The sequence below is a fragment of the Simochromis diagramma genome, unplaced genomic scaffold (genome assembly GCF_900408965.1).
Source record: "Simochromis diagramma unplaced genomic scaffold, fSimDia1.1 OVJJ01000802.1, whole genome shotgun sequence".
NCBI classification, from domain to species: domain Eukaryota; kingdom Metazoa; phylum Chordata; class Actinopteri; order Cichliformes; family Cichlidae; genus Simochromis; species Simochromis diagramma.
Window position 1 is genome coordinate 3,585,768 of NW_024387492.1, and position 16,136 is coordinate 3,601,903.

The 16,136-nt window shown below is 41.6% G+C and overlaps 1 protein-coding gene across 2 annotated transcripts in view; it reads left to right on the forward strand.

The window, feature by feature from the left end:
• The window catches only part of atad2b (ATPase family AAA domain containing 2B), a 65,933-nt gene that overhangs the window by 9,804 nt on the left and 39,993 nt on the right, over positions 1 to 16,136 (forward strand). For both annotated transcript variants that reach the window (XM_040017091.1, XM_040017092.1), the window contains exons 17-24: positions 304 to 460; positions 1,770 to 1,956; positions 2,136 to 2,321; positions 7,533 to 7,668; positions 9,171 to 9,364; positions 9,450 to 9,609; positions 12,097 to 12,219; positions 14,016 to 14,144. In XM_040017091.1, the coding sequence (XP_039873025.1) occupies positions 304 to 460; positions 1,770 to 1,956; positions 2,136 to 2,321; positions 7,533 to 7,668; positions 9,171 to 9,364; positions 9,450 to 9,609; positions 12,097 to 12,219; positions 14,016 to 14,144 (1,272 nt within the window). The remainder of the gene's footprint in view (positions 1 to 303; positions 461 to 1,769; positions 1,957 to 2,135; positions 2,322 to 7,532; positions 7,669 to 9,170; positions 9,365 to 9,449; positions 9,610 to 12,096; positions 12,220 to 14,015; positions 14,145 to 16,136) is intronic.

The following is a 16,136-nucleotide window of genomic DNA, read 5'->3' on the forward strand; positions in this document are numbered from 1 at the left end:
CGACCAGTTGGAGATTGCTTGCAGGAATCATACTTCTAAAAGCCATTAATGACATGAAAATCCCATAGCTGTGCATGATGTCAAATGGCCTAAACATCTCTACCTAATAAGCAGATTTCCTTTTTTTTCTTTTTTAAATTTAATTTTCTTGTTGAATTTGCTTCATTAACATCAGCAGCAGTGCTACTTTCAGGATTAAACTTTTCAGAAACAATTTTTTATGTACCCGTTTGCCATCAGCACACTGAGTAAAGCCAGGAAAAGTGAGTAGCCACATGTGTACATGATCAATGTTCCTCACAGTGCTAGGCGGTGACAATCATCTGCTAGAAGAGGACCTGTATAGCGACGATGACAATGAGGAAGGCTCTGCTTCCATTTACGAAGTCCAGCCTGCTGCATCCCCAAAGAGTCAGCTCACCTCTTCTGCAATGCACAGACCCTTCCTCCATTTCTCCTCGTGAGTTCACCAAAGATGGCTTTTATGTGCTTTTTTTGTGCAAAGGCGCTTACATGTCATAAACAACAGATGGAATGAATGTTGTGTCAGAAAAAAACATCTTTTATCACAAGAATGCATTTAAGACCTACTCAGATAAAGAAACTTCAGACTGCTCTACAGAACTGCATTTTCTAACGCTGAAGTTACAATAACTTTGTACAAACAGGTGCTATCGGTTCTCATTTTCGCCATTTAATTCGTGCTACAATAGCTCCAGTGAGCCTTGAAATACTGCTATCTCCTTAGATGAAGGCAACCTCTAAGGCAACAAATATACAGTTGTTCCACTGGGAGTATTTATTAACGATCCTCAGCTGTAGAGTCAAAGGGGTTAGATCATAGGAGAGGATGAAAGAGGAAACAGAAGGTGATAAGACGACTCACAAACCAGAATTGCTATTGCACCTTCTATTTAGAAATGTAGACGGGCAAAGGAAATAAACCGATCACGTACTTGGCCTTTGACTTTCCGTTAACTTGAACCATTTGATAAACACATTAAGCACTTATCAAGCTTCTTGCTTTCAAGCTGTATAAAATTTGCTCGCACTGTGTGTTAGATGCACATAGGAAAAGCCCCTGAAGGCATGTCTAGATTTGTAGATTAATGGCACCTACTGGATTGAATGCAGGCAAAGCCATGCTTAAGTGGCTTATTGGCGTTGTTATCAAACAGCTGTGCTGCAGTAGGACAGATTTTGTCAGAACTCTGTTTCAAAAACATGTCTCCTCGAGGTTGAGTACAGATAACAATTACTGCAGACGTAGAACTCATGTAACTCTGAGATAAGGGAGGAGTCCCAGTCTTTTTTGCCTTCAAAAAAGCCATCAAGTAAAATGCAGAGTAGGATTACTAAGATTGTGCTCCTACACAAACCTTGAAAACAACAATAAGCTGCTGCAAGCGGGCATGTTGCCTTGTGCGTGCACATGTGCACAAGTAATGTGTTCACAGCTGGGTGTTTGCAAAACCATACTGAATTCCTGTTGTTTTTCCTCTGACCACTCTTCTTCACGTGTGGCTTATTTTTCTGCATCACTTGTGTGTGGGATTGCTTTTACACCAAATGCCAAAGATTCATTGCAATTAAAAGCAACTCTTACAGACTCGGACTAAGCTGTAGCTTTTACAGTGAGTGCACAAAAGTAAAAAGAGAACAATAGGGCTTCTGCTGTGACGAGGCTTTTTAAATGACTGGAGGACTGTTGTACTGCACTCATATAGTGATAGATGATACACTAACTGTGAACTCCCATCTGCCTCTAGCTCTGCCCTCCAACAGCCCACAGCATACAGGCCTCGTCTGCTCCTGGCAGGGGCCCCGGGCTCAGGACAGAGCTCCCACTTGGCCCCTGCCTTGCTGCACCACCTGGACAAGCTACCAGTACACCGCCTGGACTTGCCCACTCTCTACTCCGTCAGCGCCAAGACGCCAGAGGAGTCCTGTGCTCAGGTAAAGCGCAAACGCATACCGATGCACTGAGAAGGTGCAGACATGTATTTATTTAACTGAAGTTGTTTTACTGTGAGAACAAAATTTGGAGACAGTAGGCAATCTACTGGCTTCCACAATCTTTATTTCCATTTCTTCAGTTTTAGAAAACATTGTTTGCTTGACCATTTTCCCTGTAGGTATTCCGCGAGGCCCGCCGGAGCGTGCCCAGTGTAGTATACATGCCACATATCTCAGAGTGGTGGGACACAGTAAGTGATACTGTGAAGAGCACCTTCCTCACCCTGCTGCAGGATGTGCCCTCTTTCAGCCCTGTCCTTGTCCTCGCCACAGCTGAAACTCACTACTCAAAGCTGTCAGATGAGGTAGGAACGCACACACGAACACCTGAGCTGACATTTTGAGATTTTCCTGAAGGCTTGGAACCTTTTTTTTTTCTTTCATTATATGAAAGAGAAGATTGTTAACCCAGTGTCCTTTTTATGTGGTGTTGGAGGTTAAAGCATGATTTGAAGGGTTTTTTTTTTCCTTTGCTAAGCTGTAATGCTAGTGCAAACAGTGCGTCACAGTAAATGTCATCTGCTCCCACAGTTTTTATCTACTTTTGCTTTGTCACCCGCTGACCGCCACACCTCACCCAACCCTTCAGAGCAGTCAGCTGAGGGGAAACACTGAAACCCTAATCATCAGTCATAATCACTATCGTAACAATCCCCCCTCCCACGGTAACCCAGTCTCCCCACCTCCCCACCCCCTCATCAGGCTTGTCTTTTTTGGGTTACCTTGTTCAACCAGAGATATGAAAAATAAAAAGCAAAAGAAAATAAACATTGTTGATAAAATGAAGGCAACAGAGCCTGCAAAGAATGAAAGACTGGTTCATTTAAAATCAAAACATTTTAAATGTCATTATTTTTTAATTTTAGAACTTCATTTATTGTGCTTGTTTATATTGGATATAGGTTTGTCCCATAGTGAGGGGCATGTAGGAATTTTTTTTTTAATAAAACAAAATTAAAATAATTGCTATATATTGGATATTCTCTGTAGAAAAATGCAAAGCTGATAAGCCTATCAATTGATTCTGTTGGCTGAAGCTAAAACAAAAAACGGACCGGATCTAAATGTGGCAGCACTGACAACAACGCTTGAAGTTCTGTTGCTGATGACACAGACTTTGCTAACCAATGACTGATGAGGGGAAAAAAATAGCAAAAAGCCAACAGGGAGTCCTTACTCCCACCCAAACATTCAAGGAAAAATGCTGCAGTTTAGAGCAGTCTGAAAAACCAAATAATCAAGCTTTGTACCCCACACTGTGCCCCAGTCTGCACTGTTTTCTGACTGTAAATGAACATTTAGACTATATGTGTGATGATTAATGGTTGACAGACAGATGAATATTGTTGCTTAACACTTGTGGCTTTATTTACTCTGAGAAAATACTTCATAGCTTGACAGTGTTGACCACTGACATTTTCACTGCTGGAAATTAAATGAGCCCTCATTCTCAGCTGTAGCAACCTTAATGGATTGACTTTTCTTTAAATGATGTGAAGATTGATTTCCTTGAAATATGCTACACTGGAAGTGACATTTCCACTAAGCACTTAAGATAAGCTTTAGTTTGTAGGTGTGTTTTAGCACACATGACTAAATCCATGTTATGGTGTAATCAGTGACATAAATTGACTGAAAGATTATTTATGATAAGCAGGTTTTAAGTTTCTAATAGTTTTCAGACTGCCCTGAGATGACCCTAAATGGTGGTTAAAGCCAGACAAAATGTAAGAAATCAGAAAGTAACTATTTGAAGCTAATGGTATAAAAACTCAGTCATTCCTGCTGCTGCTAGAAATAGTTTCTGTTGCACTACTTATATCTACAGCCTTTCTTTTAAATCCTGCAATGGGAACATAACGAGTACATGAGTTGGTTCCGCTGATTGGGAGTATTGTTCAGGCTATTTAAAAGCTTGTTTCATCTACTAATTAGACCTATTTGCTGGATTTGTTTGCTTTATCAATCATTTTTAGGCACGGACATGCCGCAATCTATGGCGTTTTAAGTGATTTGGCCATCTCTGAGAGTGTTGTTTCTCTCTCTGGCACGGAGAACACAGTGACAGCTGCTGTCTCAGCTCCAAGCCTCAGCAGGGAATGGCTAGGATCCCTCCCCAGCCAAAACTGACACTGCAGGCTTGGGTCCAACTACATAATTTCCCTCCCTCCCTTAACAGTCGTTCAGCCTACTAAGATTGACTCCCTTTTCTATAAAAGTAGAAGGAAAATTTGCTCCAGGTTCAACACAAAGAGTGTGGAGGGATGGTGGCATTCCTCAGTATCTTTGCTATCTATCTAGTTGTAACACCTTTTGCTGTGTCTTTGATGCATTGCTATACTGTTCAAGTGCACAATAACTGTATCAACAGCCTGTAGAGTGTGAATTCTATCCACTGCTGATTGACCATAAAAGCATGATTAATAATGCATTGGTAATCTGGTTGCAGTGCCAAGGAGCAATAAATACAGTGTAGTAACACTTATGTCCTGTGAGATGGATGATGAGGCGTAGTGATGTTTGTACAGTGCGTCCTTCAGCCAGACTTGAGTTGCAGCGGTTTTGCTGTTCACGCTTGAGGTTGGGCTGTAAAGGCCAGTGTTGGGTGATACGCCGCAATAGCACAGTTACTGATAAGACATTGAAAGTGAACAGCAAATCTCGCCTGCTGCTTCACATTTGCACAACTGATGCATCACCTTGGAAAGAGGGTTTCAGATATCTGACACTGACCTCTTCAATGGTTTCTAAATGCATACTGGCTCTTTTGTGTCATGCACTATTTATGTCTCCAAAAGCAAAATCATCACTGACCATTGTTCCTCAGTTCATGCTAAATCTTCACTTATCAAAGCACAACAGTGTGTGCACTGGCAGAATGAATTGTCACTTCCTATTCACCTATTTTCTTCTGCTTTTCTGGGACTGGGTCACAGTGGCAGCAGGCTAAATAAAGTAAGCCAGCAGAACCTCTCTCTCATCCATGTCGTCCAGCCCTTTTTGGTGATGGCTAAAATGTAATCCCTTTGGCATGTCCTTCCAGTTATTTGTGCCGCTGCCTCTACTGACTCGTTTCAGAGCAAAGGAGCCTCGATTCTTCTCGGAGCTCCTTCAGGATGTGTGAGCTCCTCGCTCTCTTGCTCTTTCAGTAACTACAGAAAACTCATACCAAGCTTGAGAGAGAGAGTTCATATGTGAGATTCAGAATGCAGTCCAGTGAATGAAAAGCTCCTGCTGATGCGACACATTCACGGTCCATGTTATCACCATCTGAGCTTCAGTGTTCCAGTTATCCATTACTCTTGCAGATTTCTCACTTTTATTCCCTAGATGCCGTGTAGTAGGTAGGGACTTGGGAATTTGATTCAGGTTAGCCAACATGAATGTGATTTTACTAAATAAAGCCTTTAAAGCATTGGAGATGGAGATAAGTGGCTCTATAACCATGAAGTGAAAGAACGGTGATAATGGAAACCTACGTGTCTCTTGTACGCATACACAAACTTTTCATGTGATTCAATTTATAGGTTTGCAAACATTGATTTCCAGCTACAAACTTTGAAAGTTGTTGTGTAAACCAGCTCAAAATCTTAACAACCCTAATCTGAGTCTATAAAGAATAGGTGTCCACTTTTATTTTACAGTCTGTCTAGCCAGTAGGCATTCCCTTTATACTTTCCACCCTCCCTTCCTTTTTAAACATTCATCTGTCTACACATTACTGCTCTCTCTCCTGGTGTTAATACACCTGCAGCCTTTATCATAATAAAAATACTGTGAATCATTACCTGCTGTGTGCTACCTGCACGATCTCTTTCTGGCTCTCCTACTGTTTTTACTCAGTTTCTCCTTTTTTTAACCTCTTCTGAGGGGAGAGCAAGCAATTCAGAGAGTGTGTGAAAGAAAGACACCAGATAGCGGTGCAGAGCGAGCAAACATGCCACAGCTAAGGGTGAGGATCGATGTGAATGACAAATAGCGGGGGAATTATAAAGAGTAAAGTCGGCGCTTCGTCAGCAGCAGGGCATCCTGTTGGAACTGGTGTTCAGCTGCATCACAGAACTAACTTAGGATACAGCATCCATTCAAATGTACACATTGGCAGGTTATATGATCTTCTGCGTATGACCTGCAGAGGGACTACAGATGCAAATGAGCCCAAGCTAACTCGACATTTATGTTAATATTGTCCATGGTCCCTTTTCAAATAAAATGAATTAATAATAGGAATTATAATGATGCTCTCACTTGAGGTCTTTTGACTCCAAGCGTGCATTGTATGTGATAATAAAAAGTTCTGCTTCAGGTTAAACATTTGGCTATCAGGGAATGAGGTTATCGTGCTTTTTTTTTTTTTTTTTTTTTTTTTTTTTTGTATTAATACTTACAGTTTAGTCAGTCCTTCTGAATTATACAGGTTGAAACATCAGAACTTACAGGCAGACCAAATTTAGAGTCATTGAAACATTGTTATTGAATCCTGCAGGCTGAGAGGAAAAAATACAAACAAGCAACCATTAAAAGAAAACGCATCAAATCAGACCATGTAACTCATCCACTACAGGGTCTCATGTTCAGCACAGTTTTTCCATTTCTGTTGTTTTCCATTAAGAAAACTGACTTCAGTTGAATTGAATTGAATCCAATATGAACAGTTTTTATCCATTAAAATCCACCACAGTGCTATTTGTTTTTCTTTTTTCAAAACACTGCTTAGCTGTGCACATTCACTGAGGACATCTGTAATACTTCATACATGCATTATATTTAGTAGAGTTGTGGTTGAGAATTTATCAAACACCTTTTAATAACATTAGTGTTTATTAACCCATTGTTTTAACACCTCATATTCACTCTGATTTGCAGTTTTTGACAGTTAAGATAACCTTTATTATTCCTACATATGGGAAAGTTGTTGCTTTTATAATATAAGAATTTCCCCACAAGAAATCTGCCGCGTGTTTAAGGCCATGCATTGTCTGCAAACCTTGGACAGTGGGCTGTTTATCAATTGGGTTCTATTAGAAATAACGAGTCCCGTTTTCTTTTTACCGCTTTGGTTTGCAATTTGGACTTAAATATTTTCCACGTTCATTAAGTCCTGTGCTTAGTTTCTGCTGTGCTGTTTTGTGCATTAGTTTAATGTAGCGACAGATGAAAAGAGGACTCGCGTCAACGTCATAATTATTATTTATCATTGGCTTCTGTGTTAACAAAAATGTACATAACAAACTTCAGTGGAAGCAGTTAGTTTGTGCCCCTGGTATCAAACTGAAATTAAATTGGCTCGAAGTGGAATATTTTCACATCTCATGAATTCTACTTGGAACAAAAATGAATGAAACAACTGCCTTATAGTGCTCAATGAAAAAGGGCACCTTAGAATAAACATACTAAGTATACCGGCCTGGCAACAAGGTTTGACATGTTCTGTTGGTGAGTCTTTTTCAGAAACACCCTTATTTCTTTTTTCCCTTTTTTAAAAACTCCCTTTTCTTTTTTTTTTTAAAATACAGGTGAGAAGTATATTCCAGAGGACCTATGGGGAAGTAGTTGCACTGTCCCCTCCGGGAGAAGAGGAAATACGGCACTTCTTCTCTGACCTCCTGTTGGTTCAAGCAGCCAGGCCTCCACCACGCCTCAGGAATGCAGGTATCTATTTATGCATACATAAGTAAACAGCATAATGACTCATTTCTTCTGTCAGTGCTAGAGGGCAGTGTTGGCTGGTGTTGACTGCTTGTATTATTCCCTCTCTAGCTCTGGTTTCGTATTTCAACTCTCCTTTTATTTTGGATTAAATGTAGACTGGAGGAGCAAATGTTATTTGATTGGTATGTTAAAAACGGTCCTTGCATGTGCGCGTTTGTGTACGTGTGTCCCTAATTCATATTCGCAGATCAAAGCTTTGTTTGACGTGTTCAGAATTGGTTTAATTTCACCTCGGCAAAAATATGTACAGATGTTAAGGTAATTAGGGTGGTGCACACAGAAGTGTAAGATTGGCCCAGTGTGAAACCTGTGAATCCTGGACATTTCTATTTCTCAGCCACATCAAAATCAGGCCACAGCACCCCTCAATCACATCCCCATCCACCAGTACAATTACCCCCTGCTATTTCCCTACTGCTCAATCTCAGTGTTCCCAAAGTCTACTGTTCCAGTTCAATATGAGAATGCTGTCCACCCGGGCTTTCAAATGGAAATGGTGTCCAGCATTCATCTTTCGATTCCTCATTGATGCAAACCAGGAGGGTCCCCTGCTGTACTCGCTCTGTGCTCTTCAGGGGCTCCTGCCTCTCTAAGACAGCAGTCTGATTTCCTGCAGAGAGGCCAGCAGAAAAGCACAGAGGAATTGCTGTGAGAGGGCCCGGCCGCGATTAACCATAATTAGAATCAGGAGTTGGATCGCTGCTGCTGAGTGAAGCGCCCTTAGGTGCCGTATAGCCCTCCTAACGATATGGGCTGATGCCTTGGGCAAGTATGGGCACCTCTAGAGACGAAGGGTGAAGATCTGCTGTCTTTGCTTTATCGCTTCGCCACTGGTCAGAGGCTGTTCCTAGGTGTATTTCAAAACCAGGGGAGTTTTTTTTTCGTTAGCTTAATTAATCTTTAATCTAGGGATGCACCTTCACTGCTTTTGACATTTATTACTGTTTTTCTTTGGAACAATAATTGTTTTACTGTTTAAATGTCCAAAGAGGCTATAATAAGGATAGACAACTCCAATGAGCTATGAAACTGTTATTTATTTCCCAACAATTTCTTTGTTTCGATGGCATAAAATCAGTAAGAAGCAGGAAAAGGTAACACCTAATTAAAAAAAAATTGGCATTGGTCAGACAGTTATTTTGTCTCAGCGTATCCTTACATGTTCTTCTTCACTGGACTAAGTTTGTTTGTTGTTTGCAATGGTGCTAAAAGGAAAAGGTCAATAATGACACTGGTGTCTGACTTTAAACCAAAAGATTTTGTTTAGCAGCATTACTTGTGCTGATAGTTGAGCCAAATCTTTGGTGCTTTGTTGCTAAGCTATAGACGCTCACAGTTCTTAAATGTGTTAGATGGTTTCTTTTTGTCTTGCTGGATGGATGGAAGCAGTGTGAAAACGTTATATACTTTATGCACTTTTCTTGCTTTTCCTCCTCAAACAGATAAGTGTGAAGAGGTTCTGCCAGTGGCGGAGGCTCCAGGCCCGAGAGTCCTTTCAGCAGAGGAACAGCGTCGCCTGGCTGAACAGGAGGAGAACACATTACGGGAGCTCAGGCTCTTTCTCAGGGACGTGACCAAGCGCCTGGCCACTGACAAACGTTTTAACATCTTCAGCAAGCCAGTTGACATTGAAGAGGTAGAGTGGAATTGATCTGTGGAGGGACTGACGCCAGCTTTGTCAAACTGTGAATGAGATCACAAACTCAGTGTTTATGTTTCAGGTGTCAGACTACCTGGAGGTGATTAGGCAGCCCATGGACCTATCCACTGTCATGACAAAGATTGACACCCACCAGTACTTGACAGCCAAGGACTTCTTGGTGGACATTGACCTCATCTGCAGTAATGCTTTAGAATACAATCCCGACAAGGACCCTGGAGGTGAGGAGAAGTAGTTGGGCTTGATTATGAATCCACGTACATAAATACAATCTCACCAGCAGGCTGTCACAAATGTAAAATAAAAAATTAACAAACAAAAAAAACTCATAGTCTTGTATTACCAAGGTAGGCTGAGTATATCTGTTCTATCTCATAATTAAGTCACAGATCTTATTTTGATATCAAGCTTTCTATACACCCCTTGGTAGTGAAGCAAATTAGAAAATTTCCCCAAAAGTTGTATAATTATTTAATCCCCAGCTTATTTGTGATATCATCCCTAAAACTGGCACAATATCTATAGAAAACTCCCAGTGTCCAATTTCCTTTGATGTTATATCAACATATCCAAATAAATATGAGCCTGTGTATCTCTAGTCATGGCTGTGTTCCATTAGACCACCACTGGTGAGTAAAAAGTAATTAGATGTAATACTTAATGACTTAAAAGGAGAGCTTCCAGGCGGTAAAATTGCTTAAATATGGTTTTCTCTAACTTGGAAATTCAAATGCAGTACATACGGCCCCCACTGAAAATAGCATTTCCACAGTGTACTTCATGCTCTGTAGCTGTGGAAGGCTGCATATGCATTAAAATTTAATTTGTCTCCTTTCTTGCAGTTTGAACTGAATTTTACCCCATCCACACTTCATCTCAGCACATTTTCCAGGCTTAGAATGGGCTTTATAAGGATTGGTGGGAAACACTTGTAAACAGAAATATATTTCATTTTCTATACCTTACACATATGTCTGAATTTTGCATGACAGGAAATGTTCTGGGGTGAATAGGTTCATTTAAGTTCAGTTCACAACCACAACACAGCCTCCTCAAGGTGATGTGTTTTATGCAGAATTTACAATTAATATAATATAGCAGTTAGCATTAATATAATATATTAATGATTCAAATCTGATATAATGTTTATTGAAGGCAGCATGTGGCAGGCCTGCGTTAAAACATTCACTTAAAATTGCTGTTTTAATTCTTGCCTTGTGTGTTTAGCTGCCTCGGCACCCTTGCTAGAATATAGCTGCCCGATACTAATGGGAAGCAATTCTCTGCCCAAAGGAATAAATCATATCTCTGTCTTTGCAGCCGAGGTCCTGGGTCATTTGTTGGAATGCAGGGCCTACAAATGATACACTAAAGGAAAAAAAAATTGCAATTAGGCAATTTAATAAAGAAGACTAACGAAGCATCTTGTCTGCTCACCCTGTGCTTGGTCCAGGGAATATGGCCCAGACCCTGCACAATTATGCTGCTTGGGAAGTTCTCCACCAGCTCTCATAGTGCTTGGGAAAGAACCTCATTATCCCTCTGTGGTCGGTTTCTCCTTGTCCTTCACACTGAATTTAGCGTAAAGTCCTCCACGTCCAGTCATGTTGGTTTGCTTGCTTTATACCTCCCCACCTGGCTAAATAATTTGTTTAAAAATTGGGATATCTCTGTGCTCCACAGTACGACTCAGTGTTAGAAATACTCTTTAGCTGATTGGGGGAAATGGCAATAACAACCCTTTAACTATAAAGGAACGCTAAAGCAACAGAGTTGCATGTCAGTCCGTCCCTGCCAGTTTTAGATGGGGAGGTTAGTCCATGAAGTTGCAGATGAGCTCTTGGCATCCCACCTGGCCTTTGACATTTGGGCTCATGCACGTGCATTTTTTCCCCTTATAATGCACGTGCATGAGCATACTGTGAGACGTGCTCTGTCAGTAGAAAAATACACACACATGCACCCAAATTGCCTCCATTGCAATTAAGCAGCAATCCTCCAATTAGACAAGGGAAGCTGGCAGATTGTGACCTCTGTGCCACTCTATGCCTGAACTCTTCTCCCACTGCCTGCTGTAATGAGAGACGGCCTGTTTACAGAGACTATGCTTTTAGCCTGCCTCTGCAGCTCTGCCTTTATTTTCCCTCCATGGATGCAGAAGCAGGGGGAAAGGAGGATTTAATGATGCTGTGACACATCTAAAGGGAACAAGGCCTGGAAGTTATAAAGGTGTAAGGACTGTGAGAGATAATGAGTGTGCATTTTAAAAATATTTCTCTTTGTATGTGCAATATACATGGTTGTGTGTGCATATAATGCACCCAACTTTGTCTTAAATGTTTGAAGTAGTGGCATTCCCGCTTTCATGTCTGCACTTCTGCCCACTAACATTTCGCAGCAAAGCCAGCTCTATCCTTTCGTTGGTACTGTGAGAAAATTCTACACTCCCCTTTCTCACAGATACAGTGGAATGGGTTAGGCTTTCTATTGACTCTTTGCTTTGCCTGCTCGTTAGGGTATGGAGAGCATGCTTTCATGATGGGAGGCAAATGAATATTTAAAATGCCATACCAGAGATTTGGGTAGATGTCTGCACTATGTTCTCAGCATGTCTCTGAACATATGGCACATGAATGCAGCCCTATACAGAAAGCTGTGGTTTGTGTGTTTCTTCATTTGTGTTGTTTTGTCATCTCCTCCCTTCTCAGACAAGGTGATCAGGCACAGAGCGTGCAGTTTAAAGGACACAGCCCATGCCATATTCGCTGCTGAGCTGGACCCTGAGTTTGATCGCATGTGTGAAGAGATTAAGGAGGCGCGCAGGAAGAGGGGTAAGAACTTCATTTAAATGGAGAAGGGGGAGTTGGGGTGGGGGGTTGCTGCAGATCCAAACATCCTAAATTAGCTGCTTATAAAAAAAAAAAAAAAAGAAGACAGTTTTTCCAATGTGATCATTTTAATAACTCTTACTCCAGTATTTTGTTAGGAGTGTTTTGCTGCGTTTCATTATATTGTTGTGTCAGCTGACTAATGATGACACTTAAAAGTACAGTTTGTTTATCTAAATATATAAATATTTTGGGAGAATATTCAGGCTGAACTCAATAATGAACTCAAGCCAGTTAATGTTAGCTGTGTGGTTCCCAGCCTGTCTGTCCCCCCCCCCCCCCCCTCTCATCTGGAAAGTCTTTGATAGATTCTTTCAGAGAATAGAAATTTGCTTTTAGGAAGAAAATCTGTAGGGTAGCCCAGCAGTACTTGATGGAGCAGTCAGTTTTTAGTGCAGAGTATGTGGCACAAAAAGGAGTGGCGCCTCAGGCTCCAGTGTTTCAGACAGTACCTTCTGTGCTAGCTGTCTGCCTGACGCTCCATATTTGTACACTCACCAAACAGCCCCAAGCAGTGCTGGGTGGACGGAGGGTAAATCTAAATTAGGCTTATGCACATAGAAGCACACAGGCAACGCAGTAATATGATGTGTTTTATGTATGCTGTCAAATACTGAGCACAAATCTGTATAATCTTGTTTAAATATTCCGATTGCTTTACATGCCCACGTGGGAGTTAACATTAATTAACAACATTTTGTACAAAGAGCACAGCACACTTGTTACATTCCTCTTAGTAATGTAAGCCATGACCAGATTGGGCTACAAATCATATCTGTGTGGGCATATGCCGACAGAAAAAACAGGATGTGTTCAGTCCTTGCACTGACTTTTTCTAGAAATGGACACAAAACTGCTCTTGAAGCTGAGGTTATCTTCCATCTTCGCCTCTCAAAGTGATGCGACTGCCAGGGAACTGCACAAGAAGACCAAATTTCTCATATAAAATATAATCTGAAGTATGCACAGAGGTCTTATTGACATCAGCCACAGAGGCCTGACAGTTTTTTTGTCAAGCAAAAAAAGCCAATTTTCAGAAGTCACCCTGTTTCTTTTGATTTCCTCTTTTAGCAACTAAAAGCACAGGATGCTAAATGAATATTGCAGGAGCAGAAGTCAATTGCCTGAGAGGAGGAATACAGCAGTGTAAATATTTAATCTTCCAGTCAAGGTCCTGCTATAAAGCTATCAATTAGCCCAGCACTGCATGATGTCCAGCTGCAGCGGCGTTCAAAACCCACAGTGCGTCCGGGGGTGGGTGGGGGTTCCTCCCCCGTGACAAGATGAAAGGAGTTGTGATAAATTTGGCTAAAAACTTAAATATCGCCGGATGTTAGAGTTGAAATGTCTCATTTTCAGGGGCTTGCATGTCTCTACGCTTCCAGTTCTGTTTTTTATTCCTGTCATACTCGAGCTCCGAGTGAAACATAACCATTGCAAATTATATCTTTGTAGTTTTAATATTAATGTGTGTGCTGAGTGACACACAGTTGTACTTCACTCGGCATATCACAACCCTTTGGTCATCTTTGTGTGTCACATCACATTTTTATCAATGTCTGCCAACGTACCTTCATAGCCTTTTGGTGTTTTATTCTCACATACACGCTGACATAATATACTGCCAGCAGCGTGTTTCAGAAGTGCTTTTTGTGTTTACACACACCGAACTGCACACGCACACAAAGCACAAAGAGTATTGTCCATTGTCGGTAACTGATCCTCTGTGGGCACCGCAGACCTTCTGACGCCGGCTCAGCTGTCAGCGGTTCCGGGTGCCGGTGCAACCAGGAAGCACCACAGTGCGGGAGAGGAGCAACCCAGGAGCAGCACTCAGGGTGATGCCACTGAGAAACATTGCACCACTAGTGAGTATTTATGCAATCTTTTAGACCACACACATACCCACAACGGGGTGGAAGATGAGCTCAACAGGCTGATCATGCACACGCTTGCCTTGTAGTGTCAAGCAAATGCAGAAAAAACTCAGATTCTCTCCAAATACTGCGAGCCTTTCTGCTCGACTCGCATGCACTCAAAACTTTTGACTCTCCCAAACACAGCAGCCAGCAGCTGTGTCGTACTGCAACAGAATACCAGATGTATGTGATTCTCAACACACACACACCCCACACCTGGCTCCTCACACACACACATACATTTCTCAGCAGTGCAGAAGCAACACAGTGAGCAGCCTCATTAGCAAGGCTGCTCTCTTCTAACCATTCAGAACATGACCACGCCACAGAGCAATTACATGCCCACCTGTGGCAAACGGCAGGTGCCTAAAGGTGAAGGGAGGGCCGGGAATGGATGGGGGGCAGACTAATGAGGCTGTTACCTTTTTACAAATCAAAGGTAAGCAGATTATGCAAGTAATCTGAAAAGATGTTCTCTAGCATTTACCTGGATAGGGTAAGGGAAGACTGAGATGCTAGCCAAAGGGTCTTCTGCAGCCATGAGATCAACAGAAAATGAAAAATTTAGAGATCACTTTGAGACCCTCGCTTCTTTATAAAACTACATCATTACATAATGATGGTTAATTATCTGAGATGATCAAATTTAATGACTGAAGTGGTAAAAGCTATTTAAAATGCTCTGTTGTGGCTTTTTTGTGTGCCTGTGTAGTGCACCAGTCCAACACTAGGTGGTGCTTGTCTCTCATGAGAGTTTACCTAAAGGAACCCCTACTGTGTGAGTAAACCATGCGTTCTCTGAGGGAGATGGTGCCCTCTTGAGAGTGGAGGGCATCTTTTTTGAACAGCAAACATCTGAGAACTCAAGCTCACTGCAACTCATCAGGTTCTGTTAAAGCCAAGAGTAACAGTTTGATAGTGTGGAGGTGAAATGTGCAGATTAATGTTCACCTAAACAGCAGTTCAGGGTTAACTAATGAAGCTTTGGTAGAAGACTTTAACATCACACTCCAACACAGTCCTGTTTCCACCCCCTTTTTTTCTTCCAATGTAGCACTGGAGAAGTGGAAACAAATATGTTATATTAGCCAGATTATTCATATTTTAAATAATCTCCAAATTGCTGCCTGTTGTATTGCATCACATGATATTATGCAAGTGTATTTAGTCATAAGTTGATTGCTAATAACAATTATTTGCAACATTTTAAGTAATATAATCTGTAAATAATCCAAACAAATCAGTGGCAAAGTGAAAGAAGGGTCTAATTTATTAATCTGCACAGACCTTTTTTTTTTCTTTGATAACAGGTGACAGCCAGCTGTATGTGCTACCTTTAGCTGCAGTCTTTATCTATGATGCTAAATGTCACAGATACTAACCAGCAATTTAAAAGCTCTTGGGAGAGTCGTTATCAGCCTCCACCAGAGACTTAATTAATTAGGCTAACTCAGGTGATTAATTGGTGACATTGGCAGCCAGTTCTCACCTGGTGCACCTCAGCAAGGCAGCTATTAGGCTAATTGAACCAGTTATGTGCCGAGATATGACAAAGCCACATAACAAAGGAATGGAACATCAGCTGGAAGAGATGCCAGAGCTGAAGAATCGTTCCTGAAATTGCACCCACTTCAGCCAGGTCATTCTGGGGTTATTACCTTTCCCCTGTTCTTCTGTGGAAGGGCAGGACACTTGAAGGTCAAAGTTATCCTCGATCATTACCTTCCGGGGATAGAGCCTATCTGGAGCTCTTTGGGCATCTGCAGCTCTATAGGGCTTTTATCTGGGCCACCACTCTCCCTCTCCTTCCATCCCTCTTTTCTGTTTGCCTGAAGCGGAGAATTGCCCATGACAGTCAGATATAACAAACAGAGTGGTAGCAGGGATGCAATGCACTATTTGAAAGCATGGAGAAAGTTACGTGGAAGGCTTTTTGAAAGG